The sequence below is a fragment of the Macaca mulatta genome, chromosome 20, assembly GCF_049350105.2.
Source record: "Macaca mulatta isolate MMU2019108-1 chromosome 20, T2T-MMU8v2.0, whole genome shotgun sequence".
Classification (NCBI taxonomy): domain Eukaryota; kingdom Metazoa; phylum Chordata; class Mammalia; order Primates; family Cercopithecidae; genus Macaca; species Macaca mulatta.
The window spans coordinates 68,299,449-68,315,083 of record NC_133425.1 but is presented as its reverse complement, the minus strand read 5'-3'; the positions used below and the strand labels follow the sequence as shown (position 1 = coordinate 68,315,083).

At 42.4% G+C, this 15,635-nt stretch overlaps 2 protein-coding genes and 1 long non-coding RNA gene across 6 annotated transcripts in view; 1 reads left to right on the top strand and 2 right to left on the bottom strand.

The window, feature by feature from the left end:
* LOC144337693 (uncharacterized) overlaps window positions 1–2,545 on the bottom strand; it is a 77,666-nt gene extending 75,121 nt beyond the window's left edge. For both annotated transcript variants that reach the window (XR_013411122.1, XR_013411121.1), the window contains exon 1: window positions 2,492–2,545. This is a non-coding gene — a long non-coding RNA (uncharacterized LOC144337693). The remainder of the gene's footprint in view (window positions 1–2,491) is intronic.
* On the top strand, window positions 2,470–10,047 carry LOC144337685 (uncharacterized). 2 transcript variants are annotated; one of them, XM_077984564.1, is made up of 3 exons: window positions 2,470–2,722; window positions 3,572–3,719; window positions 9,749–10,047. In XM_077984564.1, the coding sequence occupies exons 1-3, from the start codon at window positions 2,557–2,559 to the stop codon at window positions 9,945–9,947; spliced, it is 513 nt and encodes a 170-aa protein (XP_077840690.1). In that variant the 5' UTR covers window positions 2,470–2,556; the 3' UTR covers window positions 9,948–10,047. The 2 variants fall into 2 exon arrangements, 1 of the variants encoding a protein (XP_077840690.1); XR_013411101.1 differs by lacking the exon at window positions 2,470–2,722 and adding an exon at window positions 3,310–3,439.
* Window positions 4,363–14,846, bottom strand: TAT (tyrosine aminotransferase). 2 transcript variants are annotated; one of them, XM_015126559.3, is made up of 12 exons: window positions 14,689–14,846; window positions 13,859–14,105; window positions 13,599–13,703; window positions 11,261–11,328; window positions 10,252–10,410; window positions 9,908–10,046; window positions 9,344–9,396; window positions 8,106–8,258; window positions 7,693–7,821; window positions 7,283–7,366; window positions 6,143–6,241; window positions 4,363–5,719 (listed from the first exon to the last, which is right to left on the bottom strand). In XM_015126559.3, the coding sequence occupies exons 2-12, from the start codon at window positions 14,091–14,093 to the stop codon at window positions 5,576–5,578; spliced, it is 1,368 nt and encodes a 455-aa protein (XP_014982045.1). In that variant the 5' UTR covers window positions 14,094–14,105; window positions 14,689–14,846; the 3' UTR covers window positions 4,363–5,575. The 2 variants fall into 2 exon arrangements, with proteins under 2 accessions (XP_014982045.1, XP_001106194.1); XM_001106194.5 differs by having other exon boundaries at window positions 4,363–5,716; window positions 14,689–14,821.
* Between the last annotated feature and the right edge of the window lie 789 nt (window positions 14,847–15,635).

The following is a 15,635-nucleotide window of genomic DNA, read 5'->3' as shown; positions in this document are numbered from 1 at the left end:
CTGGGATTACAGGCATGAGCGACCGCGCCCAGCTGATTATACGAGTCATTTACCTCCTTGGTTAGGTTTATTCCTAAGTATTTTATTCTTTTCGATGCTATCGTAAATGGAATTGTTTTCTTAATTTTCTTTTTGTATTGTTCATTGTTAGTGTATAGAAAAGCAACTGACTTTTTCATATCAATTTTGTAATCTACAACTTTGCTGAACTTGGTTATTAGTTCTAACAGTTTTTGTGGAATCTTTAAGGTTTTCTACATATAAGATAATGTCATCTGTGAACAAAGATAATTTTACTTCTTCCTTTCCAATTTGAATGCCTTTTATTTCTTTTTCTTGTCTAATTGTTCTGGCCACTACTTCCAATACTATGTTGAATTAAAGTGGTGAAAGTGGGCATCCATGCTTTTTTCCTGACCTTAGAACAAAAGATTTTAGTATTTCACCATTGAGTATGAAGCTCAATATAAGCTTTTCTTTTCCTTCCTTCCTTCCTTTCTTCCTTCCTTCCTTCTTTTCTTTCTTTCTTTTGAAATGGAGTCTTGCTCTGTCACCTAGGCTGGAGTGCAGTGACACAATCTCAGCTCACTACAGCCTCTCCCTACCGGGTTCAAGCAATTCTCCTGCCTCAGCCTCCCGAGTAGCTGGGACTCCAAGCATGTGCCACCACGCCTGGCTAATTTTTTTTTTTTTAGTAGAGATGGGGTTTTGCCATGTTGGCCAGGCTGGTCTTGAACTCCTGACCTCTGGTGATCCACCCACCTCGGCCTCCCAAAGTGTTGGGATTATAGGCGTGAGCCACATGCCTGGCTGATATAAGCTTTTCATAGATGGCCTTTATTATTATCTTGAGGTAGATTCCTTCTGTTTCTAGTTTGTTGAGTGTTTCCATCATGAAAATGTGTCAAATCTTGTCAACTAACTTTTCTATATCAGTTGAGATGATCATGTGGTTTTTGTCCTTTATTCTGTTAATGTGGCATATTATATTGATTGATTCTTATATGTTGCACCTCAGTAATAAATTCCACTTGGTGACGGTGTACAATGCTTGTAACATACTGTTGAATTTGGTTTGCTAGTACCATGCTAATCTTCTCTGTATTGCTCCAGTTTTAGCAGATGCACTGCCAAAGGGAACACTCCCACAGCTTTACTTTTTAAATATGGTATAATGTAAACATACATTAAATTTAGGCTATCAAATGAGTTAACGACCAAGAATTCTTTTCTACATTTGAAACACACAAAAATTAAGACACAGATGTGCTATTGTCTGTTTATTGTTTTCTTTGAGGAATTGGGCATCACCTCCTATACTTCAACCTTAATGTTAGCAAATGACTGACTGACTCTTTGGAAGGTGCTATGAAACAATTTGGCCTATAGAGAGCATCTGTATTTGCCAGTTCTATAATATTATATGAAACTTGTTTGTAAATAAACCTAAATTGTTTAAAATAAATAAGGATACAAATAATACGTACTGAGAATTCAGTTCTTTTCCAACATACGCAATAATTCAGACTTTAGGGTACGTAAAATACAACACTTCATGCAGAGTAATGTGCAGAATATGCGGAGTAACAAAAATTCTCTCCTTGACCAAACTCTAGCCAGTCTCCTCAGCCATTTGTGGACTAGGCCTCAACAGACTTGAACAAAACTCTAACACAGTCTCTAACAGTTCAAGGTAGCATCTCTAGGATGACTCCAGCCCCGCTTTAAAGGGCCTGCCTGAAAAAACTCAGGCTGCCAAAGGAATTTATTGTTCCAGCCTACACCTTAAGATATGGTCCCTGTCTCCCAGCCTCTGTGGGAGGGTAAGAGCCTAACTTCCAGAAACACCATTTAACAAACCCAGATGGGTTTCACGCGGACTAACCCGCACTTCGCACTTTTTGTAATGTTTCACTTCCCTCACTCTTCTGAGCGCCCTCTCATTCCTCTCCCACTCCCTATTCCCCCATTTTTCCTTTAAAGTCTGAGTAACATTTGTACAAATCAAAGTTCAGTTCAGTTCGTGCTGGACTCTTCCCTATTCCATTAGTATATTACTGGTTAAAACCTGTCCTAACGACTTCACTGTCCTGCTTTGTCTTTGACAAGAGCACGGGGGTGGATTTATTTTTCTGGCTGAGTAGAGATCCTAATGTCAGGCACTGCGGACGGTGAGGGCTACGATTCTTTGGAGAAAAGTTCCAGGGGTCTATACCATTGGAAACTAACACCAGCTAAAAGGATTTTCTGCTCTGCGTCACAACTCATGGAAGTTGCTGGTTCTGATCTAGAGCTGGGAGAGGTTAACAGATGATTACAAAGCCGAGGATGTTTCGTCAACTTCCTAGAACAATTCCACCAGTCAGAGCCCAAACCGGGGGCAAAGGAGGAAAAGAAACTCGAAGCAGGGTGTGACCAGGGTAGACAGGCTGAAAAAGGGAACAAAATGTAACATCCTAAGAGAAAGTAGGGGCGGAATAAAGGCACTAACCTTCGCCCGCAGCTCAAATTCTACGCCGGCGCCCGGAGCAGTGCCCTGTTGCCTAGCGACGGCGCATGCACACTGAGCAGCGCGAGCCCCTAAACACGCATCCGCGCCTGCGCAGCCGCAGGTCGCCGGTATGCCGATGTCGGCCGGGGGCTGCTGTGAGGCGTTTGGTATCACCCCGTGTTGATACTCTCCAGTTACCCTGTAGGCGGGTCTCGGTCACAGAAAGAAAAGGTGAATTCGCAGCTGAGAGCCCTCCTCTCCGACCTTTTTTTTTTTTTTTTTTTTTTTTGAGACAGAGTCCCTCTCTGTCACCCAGGCTGGAGTGCAGTGGCGCGATCTCGGTTCACTCGGATCTGCCTCCCGTGTTCAAGCGATTCTCCTGCCTTAGCCTTCTAAGTGATCAGCCCGCCTCGGCCTCCCAAAGTGCTGGGATTACAGGCATGAGCCACCGCGCCCGGCCGTCTCCGATCTTTACATGCATTCTTCGTGTTATCTGAAGACACTCTGACGCCACCACCCAAAGCAACTGGCAGTTGACTCTCGGGAATTTTAAGCTTGTGTGGGGAGCAGACGCCGCCCGGTAGTTCCTTTTTTATCTAGAGACACCCGGGACGTGGGGGACACCCCAGCAATGCCATCCCTCCTTTGACCCCCATAGCGCGCAGAATTACAAAGTTGAGTAATAGTTGATTTGAAAAAAGGAAAAGTGCGTACACACACACACACACACACACACACACACTCTCTCTCTCTCTCTCACATAGGCACAGGATAATCGCAAAGTATGACCAGCAACTGATAACTGATTTCCTCAGGGGAGAAGAAAGTGGGTGACTGAAGGACAGGAATGAGAAAGGACAGTTGCGTTTGTTTGTATCGTTTGAAATTGCCCAGTGTGCATGTGTTCTTTTTAAATGTTTGAAGAGCCATTGGCTCCCTTATCAAATTGTACATGCCAAGGAAACTCAGGAATTTAAGAAGTCTCAGTAGAATTCTGTAATGCTGGGTAGAAGTTTCTGTACGTGTGAAGCTAAAACGTCTTTTGTAAATCACGGAGTCTTCCTGTTTATTTCTGGTTAGAGATCTTTGGGAGCTTGGATGGAGGAACAGGAAAAGAGGAGCCTAGCTTTTTTGGAAAATTGGCAGCGGTGACATACGGGAAACTGAAATCTTTATCTCATCTCATCCTTTGTATATTCATTTTGGATTTGCTGAAGAAAATTAAAAGGTGAATTTTGCTGTGAGCTCAGTGAACTCAAACTTCAATTGAAAGGGAACATATGCTGTTTATTTTTGTGAAGGACATTAATTGGCAGGGTTGAGACCTGAAGTTCCTCTTTTAGATAAGGAAAATTTCCCTTGGTGAGAAATCTCTAGACTGGTTGTGATAGATTCCTAACCCCCAACCTTGAAAGGTAACTTAAGGCTCCCTACTCTAAGGGAAGGACTGAGGAAAATAATTAAACAGGCAACTGTGCCTACAAAGATTTGCAAAAAAAAAAAAAAAATAGGACACTTCTCATTCGTGGGGTCAAGCCAGAGGCATCAACTTTGTGACCTAGTGAGTGGTTAGTGGATCTAGGCAAGGGTAGTAACTTGGGACCCGAGATTAGGGATCCAAAAAGTTGAAAATTAAAGACAAAGGCCAGAGGTTATAACTTACTGCTTCTTAGTTTGCCTTGTTTGTAAGTAGGAAGCCAGAAGTTGAGCTCCCAAATAAAATGTGTTAGGAATTGTGTTTCTTAACTCCAAAAGCCAGTACATTTACCAAGAAGTAAATGAAACCTCATAGGTAATGAAACAATGAGACTGAGCAATGCCTGGGATTAGAAATTCCCAAACAGAGGAGAAAAAAACACATCACAGAAGAGTCATACTTAGTAAAGTTTATTAAAAAAAAAAAGAAAAACAATAATTTATGCCCTCGGCAAAATAAAAGATCTCCTCAATATAAATGTTTCTTAGAAAATGTACGAAAAGATAATATAATATATATTAATAAATCAATATTAACATTACAGCAAAAGTAATAATCATATAACAATGACAAGTGAAGATATTTCTCGCCCTTACACAGTAGTATTTCTGGAAGGTCTCTGATTCCTGCTTGCTCTAGTACAGATGTGCTGTCACTTTAAGAAAGCCTGATGCGGCTAGGCGTGGTGGCTCATGCCTGTAATCCTAGCACTTTGGGAGACCCAGGCGGGCAGATTGCCTGAGGTCAGGAGTTTGAGACCAGCCTGGCTAACATAGTAAAACCTTGTCTCTACTAAAAATACAAAAATTAGCTGGGCATAGTGGCACACGCCTGTAGTCCCAGCAACTCGGGAGGTGGAGGCAGGAGAATCGCTTGAACCCGGGAGGCGGAGCTTGCAGTGAGCAGAGATCGCGCCACTGCACTCCAGCCTGGGTGACAGAGCAAGACTCTGTCTCCAAAAAAAGAAAAAAAAGAAAGCCTGATGCACACAAATCTAAATTTAGGAAGTCAATCAATTAAAGGATATTCATTTGCATCACAATTCTTTACTCCCCCCCAAAATCAATAAAAAGTTAAAATAGCAACGTTTCCTAATGTGTTTAAAATGTAATTAACCAAATACATGTGTCCCCAACTTCTTTCCGGTTGTAATTCTGTTGCATAAAGTGAGGTATACCTGAAGTGAGGCAATAAGAGCGTTGACCTTCAGACCTGCCTGGAGAGAGTGTGTTCTTTCTTAGAGTCTGAGGAAATGGTTGGGGGCATAAGTTCTCTCAATCTTTTTCTTTTCCCTCATCCTGAGCTCTTATTTTCTTGTCTCAACTGCTTTCTGGTAAACTTTGTTCACCTGGTACTTTCAAGAAAAAAAGGAGGAAATCTTACGACAGGGAAGCAGATTAATGAATTAGTGAGTCACTCCAGCAGCGCAGAGCAAGGGAGAATCTGGGATGTGATCATACTTGGGGAAAAGCAGGAACAATCTTAAACTCTTGACATGGTGCATCTGAGGCCCCTCTCCAGTAGGGCCACCTGAGTCCCTGAGGAGCCGCAAGGCCTAGTCCAGCCCTCCCCAGATGGGACACATCCTCAGGAGAATGGATGCAGGCCTATTTATCACACTCCTCCTGGCTGCCTTCAGCACAGTGGTAGTGCTGCTCACAGAACTCCTGGATCCGGCTGCACGCCTCCAGCATCATCACCTTGGGGACTGTGATGACCACTCGGATGAAATTCGGGTACTCGAAGCACTGCTAAAAGAAAAGCCTGTTACTTTCAGAGCAATTGAATCTGGTACTGGACGACCCTAAAATGGTCAGGACCCTGATCCACAAGAAGTGGTACCATTTCATCAGGGCCATCAGTTCATTCAGTTCCCATCACTGGAATGCTAAGTCAGCAACTGAGTTCATTCATCTTAAAAGGACTTGTGGGACAGGCTCAATTTCCTCTCACCTAGAACGTTTGTTTACAACTTTTCTTCCCAATATGGATGGAATTATGATCGGGGGGAGAAGCAAATTTTAAATAGGCTCCATGAGACACATCAGTTTGAATCTTTTCAAATGAGAAGATATTTTGTTGGAGGAGAAAAGATCAGACTAAAAACCAGCTCAGAGCTTGCTCCTGGGGCTCTTGAAACTGTTGAGAATGTGCTGAGAGACACAAGCACCCACCGTTGCTGGGAGGCAGTGGACAGACTGCTCAGCAACTAACCGCTCCGTGAACTCCACATCGTTCTCAAATTCTGGGAAATGTTCCATCTCAATTCCAACCTATACCAACAGGAGGGAGAGGCCAACTTATCAGAAGGAGGGAGAACAGGCCAATTTCCTATGCCAGAAATTAAGATAGGGGCTACTTTAAAAGATGTCTTGGAACTGTACTACTGATCCCTGCTAAATAAGAGGGCTAATACTTACGGAATTTTTCTCAGGGAAGAGAGGATATATTTTTATTAATAATTTATTAAAGAGTTCCTTCCCAGACGCTGATAAATAAAAGCTGGAAATAGAATGCTAGTATGTCTCAAAAGAGACACTATTGGCATTAGGGCCAAGCAATTCTTTATGGCATGAGACTAGCCCACCCCTTGCAGGATATTTAACATCCCTGACCCACAAAATGGCAGCCCTAGTCATTCTGTAAACAAACAAAATTCCCGTGTATTCCCAGATACCCTTAGGGAACCAGTATCACTCCCAGTTGAGAATTACAATGGTATAAAAAGCCTCTTTTTTGTGTCTTAAATCTTCCCTATATCTACGTATATAAAATGATTCTCTGTACTGAAGAAATAAATCTTTTTTTTTCCTCATCTTTTCAGATGGGGTCTCACTCTGTCTCCCAGACTGGAGTGCAGTGGCACGATCAGGGCTCACTACAGCCTCGACCTCCCAGGCTCAAGTGATTCTTCCATCTCAAGCCTCCTGAGGAGCTGGGACTACAGCAGTGTGCCACCACGCCCAGCTAATGTTTTTTATTTCTTGTAGAGACAACAGGGTTTCACCATGCTGCCCAGGCTGGTCTCTAACTCCTGTGCTCAAGTGATCCGTCCATCTTGGCCTCCCAAAGTGCTGGGATTGCAGGCATGAGCCACCATGCCCTGCCTAATTCCGTCATTTAAAGAGTTTTATGAGAACTGATAGAGGCTAAATTACCTCAGTGGGACAATTCAGAATAAGACAACTCCTAAACTGCCTGGCCCAGGAGGCTGGCTGGTTGTCTTTGTACCCTGCACAGTGGCAATTCTGCTGAATGACTGCCCTTTGCCTTACAACATGCATAGATCTAGGGCCTGCCACCCACATACTCACCATGAGGTACATGGCCCCAGAAGGGCGGACTGGCCGGAGTCCAGGAATGGCAGCCAATGCCCCATAACAGAGATCAGCACTGGACTACAAGAGGAGGCAAGGAGAAATCAAGGCTCAAAATTTAAGTAAGAGACAAGTCATTAAAAACAGACCCCTCGTTGAAGACTGAGAATGTAGGTGTGATGTTCTGGCATAAGGAGTGAAAAAGAAAAAGCTCTATCACTTGAAGCTTTTCACCAGGGGCAGAGAGAATGGCCGGAAGTGAGAAACACGTGGGTGGATGCTTACACCGATGCCATCTCTTAATATTGGAACGTGGCTCCAGAAAGGAGAACCAATTATTCCTAATTCCACAGGTGGCATTCTCTGACTCCCAAACTCCCAAAGTGGAGGGCAGGAGCTGCCCTTACCTTGAGGAAGCTCAGAGTGTTGTGGTAAAACTCTTCCGGGGTGCGACGTAGGATGCTTTTCAGAGCTCCCTGGACAATGGTACAGGGTCCCAAGATGCGCTGACTCAGCTTTGCCAGCCCATCTCGGATCTAAAAGACAGACACAAGAAACATGTTGTTTAGCTTTTCTTAAGCATCTCTGTCTTAGGATTTCTTGTTCTGACCTTTCTATCAGATTTTTAATATTGGGAAGTGATGGTGTCTAGTGGCGTTCTTAGATCAGACCGTCTGGGTTCATAGCCCAGCTCTGCCACACACCTGCTGTGTGACTGACAAGGAGAAAAAAAAGAAGAAAGCCTCCCTTGTCTCCACTGTGCTCACAAAGTAAATATATACCCTAAATTACACATACTCTTTCACCATATTGTTCTTACCTCATTGCCAAAAATGTCTCTTCGGTCATGAATGAGGATCCAGCCCAACCTCCAGCCAGGAACCAGCCAGCGCTTGGCCAGCCCTCCACAGGACAGGATGGGGACATCGGTGCTGAGGGTGGCCAGTGGTTCATATTTGCAATCCGAAAACACCTGAGAAGAAGTACTTGTTGTGGTTGTTTTCTTGTCTTCTTCTCACTGCAATCCCAGATCCCATGCCTCCCACCCGTTTTCTTCTATCACTAGGGACAGGTCCTTGGATTAATGGGATCATCCCGACCCTGAAGCATGACTGGGATTGCAAGAGGCTTCAAAGGGGACTACACAAAGACATTTAATTTGGTATCTGGACTGGATTAAAGGAAGCCTAAAATAAGGAAACTGAACCTAACCCAGTAATATTTACAACTCCATGAAGCTGACTCTATGAAATTCCTGTCTATAGGAGTTAGAGATTTAAAATATGAGTCCACAATCTCTTATCTGAAATTCCTGGGGCCAGGTATGTTTCATAATCCAGAATGGTTTGGGCTTTAGAAAGGCCACGTAGCACATTTACCATATGTTATGTAACACTCCCAGAGCTGTCTAGGATAGTAACCTGAATCAAGAATATTGACATTTCTGCCAATTTCCCCACACTCTTAACAAATATATAGATCCATAAGTGGGAAAAATAAAAATTTACAAATATCAGGTCAAATCAGGTTTTGCAACCAAATGAATTCCAAGAATGTTTGGATTTCCAAAGTTCTTTGGGTTTCAGAAAACTGGCTAAGGAGTTGTGGGTCTGTATATTTGTTAAAAGTGCAGGGGGCCGGGCGCCGTGGCTCAAGCCTGTAATCCCAGCACTTTGGGAGGCCGAGACGGGCGGATCACGAGGTCAGGAGATCGAGACCATCCTGGCTAACACAATGAAACCCCGTCTCCACTAAAAATACAAAAAAATTAGCCGGGCGTGGTGGCGGCGCCTGTAGTCCCAGCTACTCGGGAGGCTGAGGCAGGAGAATGGCGGGAACCCGGGAGGCGGAGCTTGCAGTGAGCCGAGATCGCGCCACTGCACTCCAGCCTGGGCGACAGAGCAAGACTCCGCCTCAAAAAAAAAAAAAAAAAAAAAGTGCAGGGATACCGATTTGCTGTAATGAAACAATTAGGAGCTGCTTCCGATTATTCCACTTCTAAAGTTTTCATAAAATAATTTGAGATTATTGTAGTGATATATCCTGATCAAGACTCACCATGTCTCCATAGATCTCATCAGCTAAGATGGGGACACACTGCCGTGCAGCCACTAAAAATAAAAGAAACATGCTGAAATCAGTTTTAATGTGAATTGCTTTATCATGTAATAGTCACATAGTATCATGTAATTTCCCTATCCCGTAATATTAAGAAGTTACCATTCTTAAAGAGGAGGACAAAAAGCACAAAGTGTGCTTTGCATTTGACGTCTGTGTGTTTTGTCTTCCTATTTAAGAACTGTAAATTCTTAACATACTCTTCCAGAGTGCAGAGCCTGAATTCGCCATTTAAGTAACTAGATATTTCAGACCCTATCTTCAACATGATGGGAGTGATGAAGAGGCAAGTATTATTTATTTTTGTCCTGGGAGTGATAAACAGACAAGTATTTCTTCATTTAGGCAAGCCCTACCACTCCTATCGCACAGCATTGATGAGCGACGTCAGTGGAGCTCCCCACCTCCACCCCAGGCTTGGAACTTGACTGGTTTTTGTCATTTCACACAACAGCTGAAGGATTCTGTCCCCACCTCGTCCTCTGTGAAGTCTGCTGGACATACCTGCCAGAATCTTCTGAAGATGACGTTTGCTGAACACTGACCCACAGGGGTTTGATGGATTATTGACAATGAGACAAGCTGTCTTTTCATCAATCAGAGATTCCAGTTGTTTCAGGTCAATTTCCCAAGACTTCTCTGGCTGAAGAGAAAGAAAGGATGAGACTAAGATGATTCGGAAACATTTAGGGGGAATCCTCACTTATCTCAAGGGTCCCATGTAAGCAATAAAGTCTGTCTCTGGCTTCAACCACCACTTTGAGACCTTCCTCTGCTGAAGTAATGGTCATATATTTTTTACAGGGTAGTAACTGAGCATTTGAGTCTAAGATTAAAAAGTCATTTACCAACAAATTGTAGAGTTTGACCTCAATTCCCATAGATTCAGCCAGAGTCCTGTAGAGAGAGAAACCAGGTCTTGGAACCAGGATGTTTTGCCCTGGGTTGGCCAACACAGCTAGACACATTTCAATAGCTTGACTGCAGCCACTTGTCAGAATGACATCCTGTGAAGCAAATAAAAGGTTAATTTCATTAGGGATTCCAACAGCAACAGGAGAAAAGAAGTTGTCAGGTGGGTGAATTGGGAGCAATTGTGAACTTCCTTTAACAAGTTGTAAGTAGTAGGAAATGTACTAAGCCAAAACCAAAAGAAATTTATATATGTTGATAACTATTGTTGAAATGTTGGCCACTTAAACAAATCACTTTAAAAAGGACAGGTTGGCTGTGACTCAGCAGACTTCCATGAGAGAGCATGCTGGCCTTGGACCTTTTTCGCCTGGTTATTTATTTACTTTTGGCCAGAGATTTGAAGTCTGGCTCTTGTCTGACATACAGGGACAGACACATATTGTGTTAGAAAATGCTGACCCCACACAGTAGACTATAGAGGGAAGGACATCATTTAAACTTGGCACTACCATCAATTCAGTATGTCCTGGTACTTCTATCTTTCTCTCTAAATGACCTTACAGTAAATGAGAAAAGCTACAATTATTTTTTTAAATATCCTATTGGTAAAATTTTTTTAAATAATTTTTTGGTGTTTATGAGTTATTCTCAAATGATCTTTTACAGACAATCAAATATAGGTGCTCTCTGGATCCTTTCAGCCTCCTTGAGACAGACACCACATTAAGTTGTATGGGATGGTCATTCTCACACTGTAATGACATTAACTGTAATCACTGATTAGTGACCCCAACTCTATGAGAAGTCTTCAAATTGCTAAAGGGAAATTATTCTCAGCTTTTCCCCCTCTGACACCTGTACTTCTTGTGGAACAGAAACTAGGAAAAGAGGGGATAGTTTATCCTAAATTGCTTCAGAGCTGGTGTTTTGTATAAGGCTCACCTTAGCTTCTAGGGGTGCCTCGGGACAGTGGTAATAAGAAGCAATCTCCTCCCGACTAGACAGGAAGCCTGAAAGAAAAGAGTGGAAAGTGGAGCTTTTTTGGTTTTTAGAGACTGTGTCTCACTCTGTCACCCAGGCTTGGAGTGCAGTGGCACAGCCATAGCTCACTGCAGCCTCAAATTCCTGGGCTCAAGGGATCCTCCCACCTCAGCCTCCTGAGTAGCTGGGACTATAGTTGTGCACCCCCACACTCAGCTAATTTTTGAATTTTTTTTTTTTTTTTTTTTTTTTTGTAGAGACAGAATCTCCCTCTGTTGCCCAGGCTGATTTCAAACTCCTGGGCTCAGGGGCTTCTCCCACCTCAGCCTCCTGAAAGTGCTGCGATTACAGGGGTGAGCCACTGTGCCTGGCCAGAAGATGAAGCTTTCATCCCTGAACTGACAGCCATGCCCTGGAGGTCCAGCATGGGCTTCAGGCTGCCTCTGCCCCTGCTCATAGGGCATTCTATTTAGTTCAGCTCTCAGCCACTGTGGATAAAGGAGATTCACTTCACATTTTATGTTTCACAATTTTAGTATAAGCACAAATTTATAAATGATAACAAGGAAGAGCTCCCCAAATACTCTGCACCATCTTATTTCTGTGATTATGTTTTTTTCTGTGTAAAATAAGGATTTCTATTATTCCTAAATCTTTTTTACAGACTGTATTTTTTAAGAAGTTGTAATCACTGGGTGCGGTGGTTCATGCCTGTAATCCCAGCACTTTGGGGGGCCGAGGTGGGTGGATCACCTGAGGCCAGGAGATTGAGACCAGTCTGACCAACATGGAGAAACCCCATCTCTACTAAAATTACAAAAATTAGCTGGGCATAGTGGTGCGTGCCTGTAATCCGAGCTATTCAGGAGGCTGAGGCAGGAGAATCGCTTGAACCCAGGAGGCGGAGGCTGCAGTGAGCCGAGATCGCGCTACTGCACTCCGCCTGGGCAACAAGAGCAAAAAAAAAAAAAAAAAAAAGAAGTTGTAATCAATGCATTCAATTCATGTGGTCCATTTTAAGTTTTTTATGTTATGTAATATTCCTATCAGTATTTTGTACAAATTTTTATTTCAAATTATTTTTGTACAATATTTCCAAATGTTGGCTCACAAGCTTGAAGTATCAGCAGTTTCATGCCCATCCTAATATTTTGCAAAATTTATATTCAAAAAGACAAGTTAGCAAGGCTAGAGGCACTATTTCATAATGTTTACTAATTTAATAGGTACAGATGGATCTCTCAAAATTATACAAATCAGCACTTCCTTAATTACTAATGAGGAAGAACACGTTTTTAGATATATATTAACACCTGTATCTCCTTTGAAATGAAATATTCAGAACCTTTGAACATTTGTCAAATGGAGATTTGGTTTTGGTTTTTCAGGTTAAACCAGTTTCCTAATACTTTGAATATTAAAGTCATTAGAAACTTTTCTTACAACTTAACTTTTGGTCTTGATTTTGTTTTTATTCTTATTGTATGAAACTTTATATAATGTAAGTAATCAACCGAAAAACCACGAAGTCCCCGATATAACTCTTTAAAGTGTTTTTAAAATTTGATTTTATCATGAAACTGGAGTTTTATTCTGCATTAAGAATGTGTTTCTATGTACACATAAGGAAAAAAAATGTTCAACATTGAAAGTCAAGGAAGCATGTACTTTACCAAAATATTCAGGGTAGAAATTTTTAATAGATGGAGAGAAGTAAACCTAAAAAGGAGTAATTTCAATCTATCAGAAACAACCTTCTATCCTTCAGTTTGAGAGCCCATTTTTTGTTGTTCTTGGGTGTTTGTTTATTTGTTTGTTTAACCTCTTTAGTCTTAAATAGTAACAATTGCATTTCAGTGTGCTCAGGACCATAATGAAAATAGGCTTTCAATACACAGAGAAGCAGAAATGAAGCAAAGGAGCTATGTACATAGGGCAATAAGTAAATCCATTTAGGACCTAGAAGCTCAGCAAACACGAAGCTCCTGCCAGACTCAAGGCCTTCAAATTAGAATTAGTAATGATAGGACAGGCACTTTACTTGACAAATAAGTATGTTTGGGAGCCTAGAGGGGAAGTGCCCATATGCTAAAGAAAGCCAGGAAAGAAGTTGGACCTTGATGCCTTGTATTTAAGCATTCCAAGACCCCTTTCCCAAATCCAAAGGGCCATGTAATCTTAGCCTCTCCTTAGGAATTATGCATCAGGAAAGTGAAGAGAATTACTAGACATTTGGTCCCGTTATTATAGCACTAAAGATTTGGCAGCCACCAGGTATGGAGTGTCAGGAGGGGCTTACCGATGGATGGGGCATAGCCATTATATTTGCCCGAGTCCAGGGCATCTTTCATTGCCTGGGTAACTTCAGGGTCTGTAGGCAGGTTTCCAAACACAGTAGGGTCCCCTTTTTATGGGAGGAAAAAACAAAAGGAGCCAAGAGGTTATTCTCCCATGTTCAGTACTTAGACTCACCCCCAACTCCCATCCTCTCCAACCAGCCTGTTAACATGAGAGTAGAGGGGGACAATGACAGCCCCTCATTAGTGTCCCCCAACTCACCAATGGACAGAGAAATCATGGTTTTGTTTGGATTTGGTTTCACCTTCATGTTGTCCACAATGGCTCGGATGGGGTTGAAAGTTTTGTTGGCCATGTCTGAGGGCCTCACGGACCACCTGGTATTCCTGCCTTTCATTTTTCCCGGCACAGAGCTTCTCCCACCAACGTTGACATGCACATCCAGAATTGAGGGGAGGTTGCCTTTGCTGCTCATCTGAATCACGTATGGGTCCATCACTAGCGAAGCCTGCGAGGGGAAAGAAGGTCCCTGTGATGTTGAAAACATAGCACTGGGAGAGAGAGGAGCTACATTTGGACCTAAACATTGGGGTGACTTCACTAAAAGTGTCTTTCCAAACTCTCTCTTTTTTTTTTTTTCTACTTTCTCTCATAAAGTAGCTTTACTATGAATGAGGGGAGTTTTAAGACTTTTTACTGAGATGGAAAATAAAGCAAGAACCCATCATACTTAAGTAGGATTTGCTACATGCATCTGTAATTCCTGTCAAAGCTTAGCCATGCTCTATGAGAAACCAAGAAGGAATAACATGAAAATTGTTCATCAATCAAAGAATAGGTGCTCCCTCCTTTCCATGCGAGCCTATCCAAGAAAATCTACCTAATGCTTCTTGTTATCTACAGAGAACCAGGAAGAACCACTCCATCTTGTTAGAAGTTCCATGTAAATATCATTGTTAGTAAAAGTAAAACCTTATCCCATAAGGATCCTACAGCCCTAGTTGGAAAAAGAAATCAATACACCAAAAAGAAAAAAGTGAACAGCCCAATCAGTCACCACTGCCTGATCAGCTTGGGCTTGAGATTTTTACCTTCCAAGTAAAGGAGAAAGCAGCCTCCAAGAAGCAAACCCTGAAAGCTCCCTTAGCTCTTCTTTGACAGGTTACAGTGGCAATGAACTCAGATGCAAATCCTGACTCCTGAAATAGTCTCCACAAACGGGCGTTGAGCCTGAAACTTTCATGCCATTGGTTGGGAATGAGAGCTCAGCAGCCAGCCCTCCCCTCAGCTTCTTTCCTCCTCTCCCCTCCTCATTGCCTCTTATCCCTAAGCCCACCTCTCACCCTCAAAGCAGGAATTTGTCCTCACTTCAAACATCTGGAATTCTCCTGTGTTAACTCTTTCTGGGTACTTGGTGAGATGATTTCAGAATATCTACTGTCAGAAGGTAGTTCTTATTACAGCTGATAGCTTTTATTAAATTTTTTTTATTGTTAAAAAACAGCCTGTTAAAATTTTAACAGTACAGAAATATATAAAGTAAGAAGTAAGCATTCTTCCTTGCACCTGCTCCCTGTACACTTCATTCTCACTCCCAGGAGTAGAGGGTGGTAATGGTCAGGCTCTTTCTCTCCATTCAGAGATAGATACATTAGATATAGGTGCATAGATACATAATTTTATAGATTTCAAAACACAGATAGGATCCTGCTCTACACCTTGTTTGGCAACATTTTTTTTTCACTTCCTACATCTTGGACACCCCTCCTTGTCAATCCACAAAGTTTTGCTCCAATCAGAACAAATTGGGCACTTAAGTTCCATTCAATGAATATCTGAAAAGCACAGGGTTTCCAAGGCAGCGGAAACCTGTGCAGTTTTATCCTTGCACTGCGCGTGAATTCTTCACTTACCTCCTATGGTTATTGGAAGAATTTAAAATGTCAGGTGCGATCTACACAAAACAAATTTGCTAAGCAAAACACAAGGTCCACAGCCAAAATCTCAACATTCCTGTGAGCAGATGGAAAAGACCACC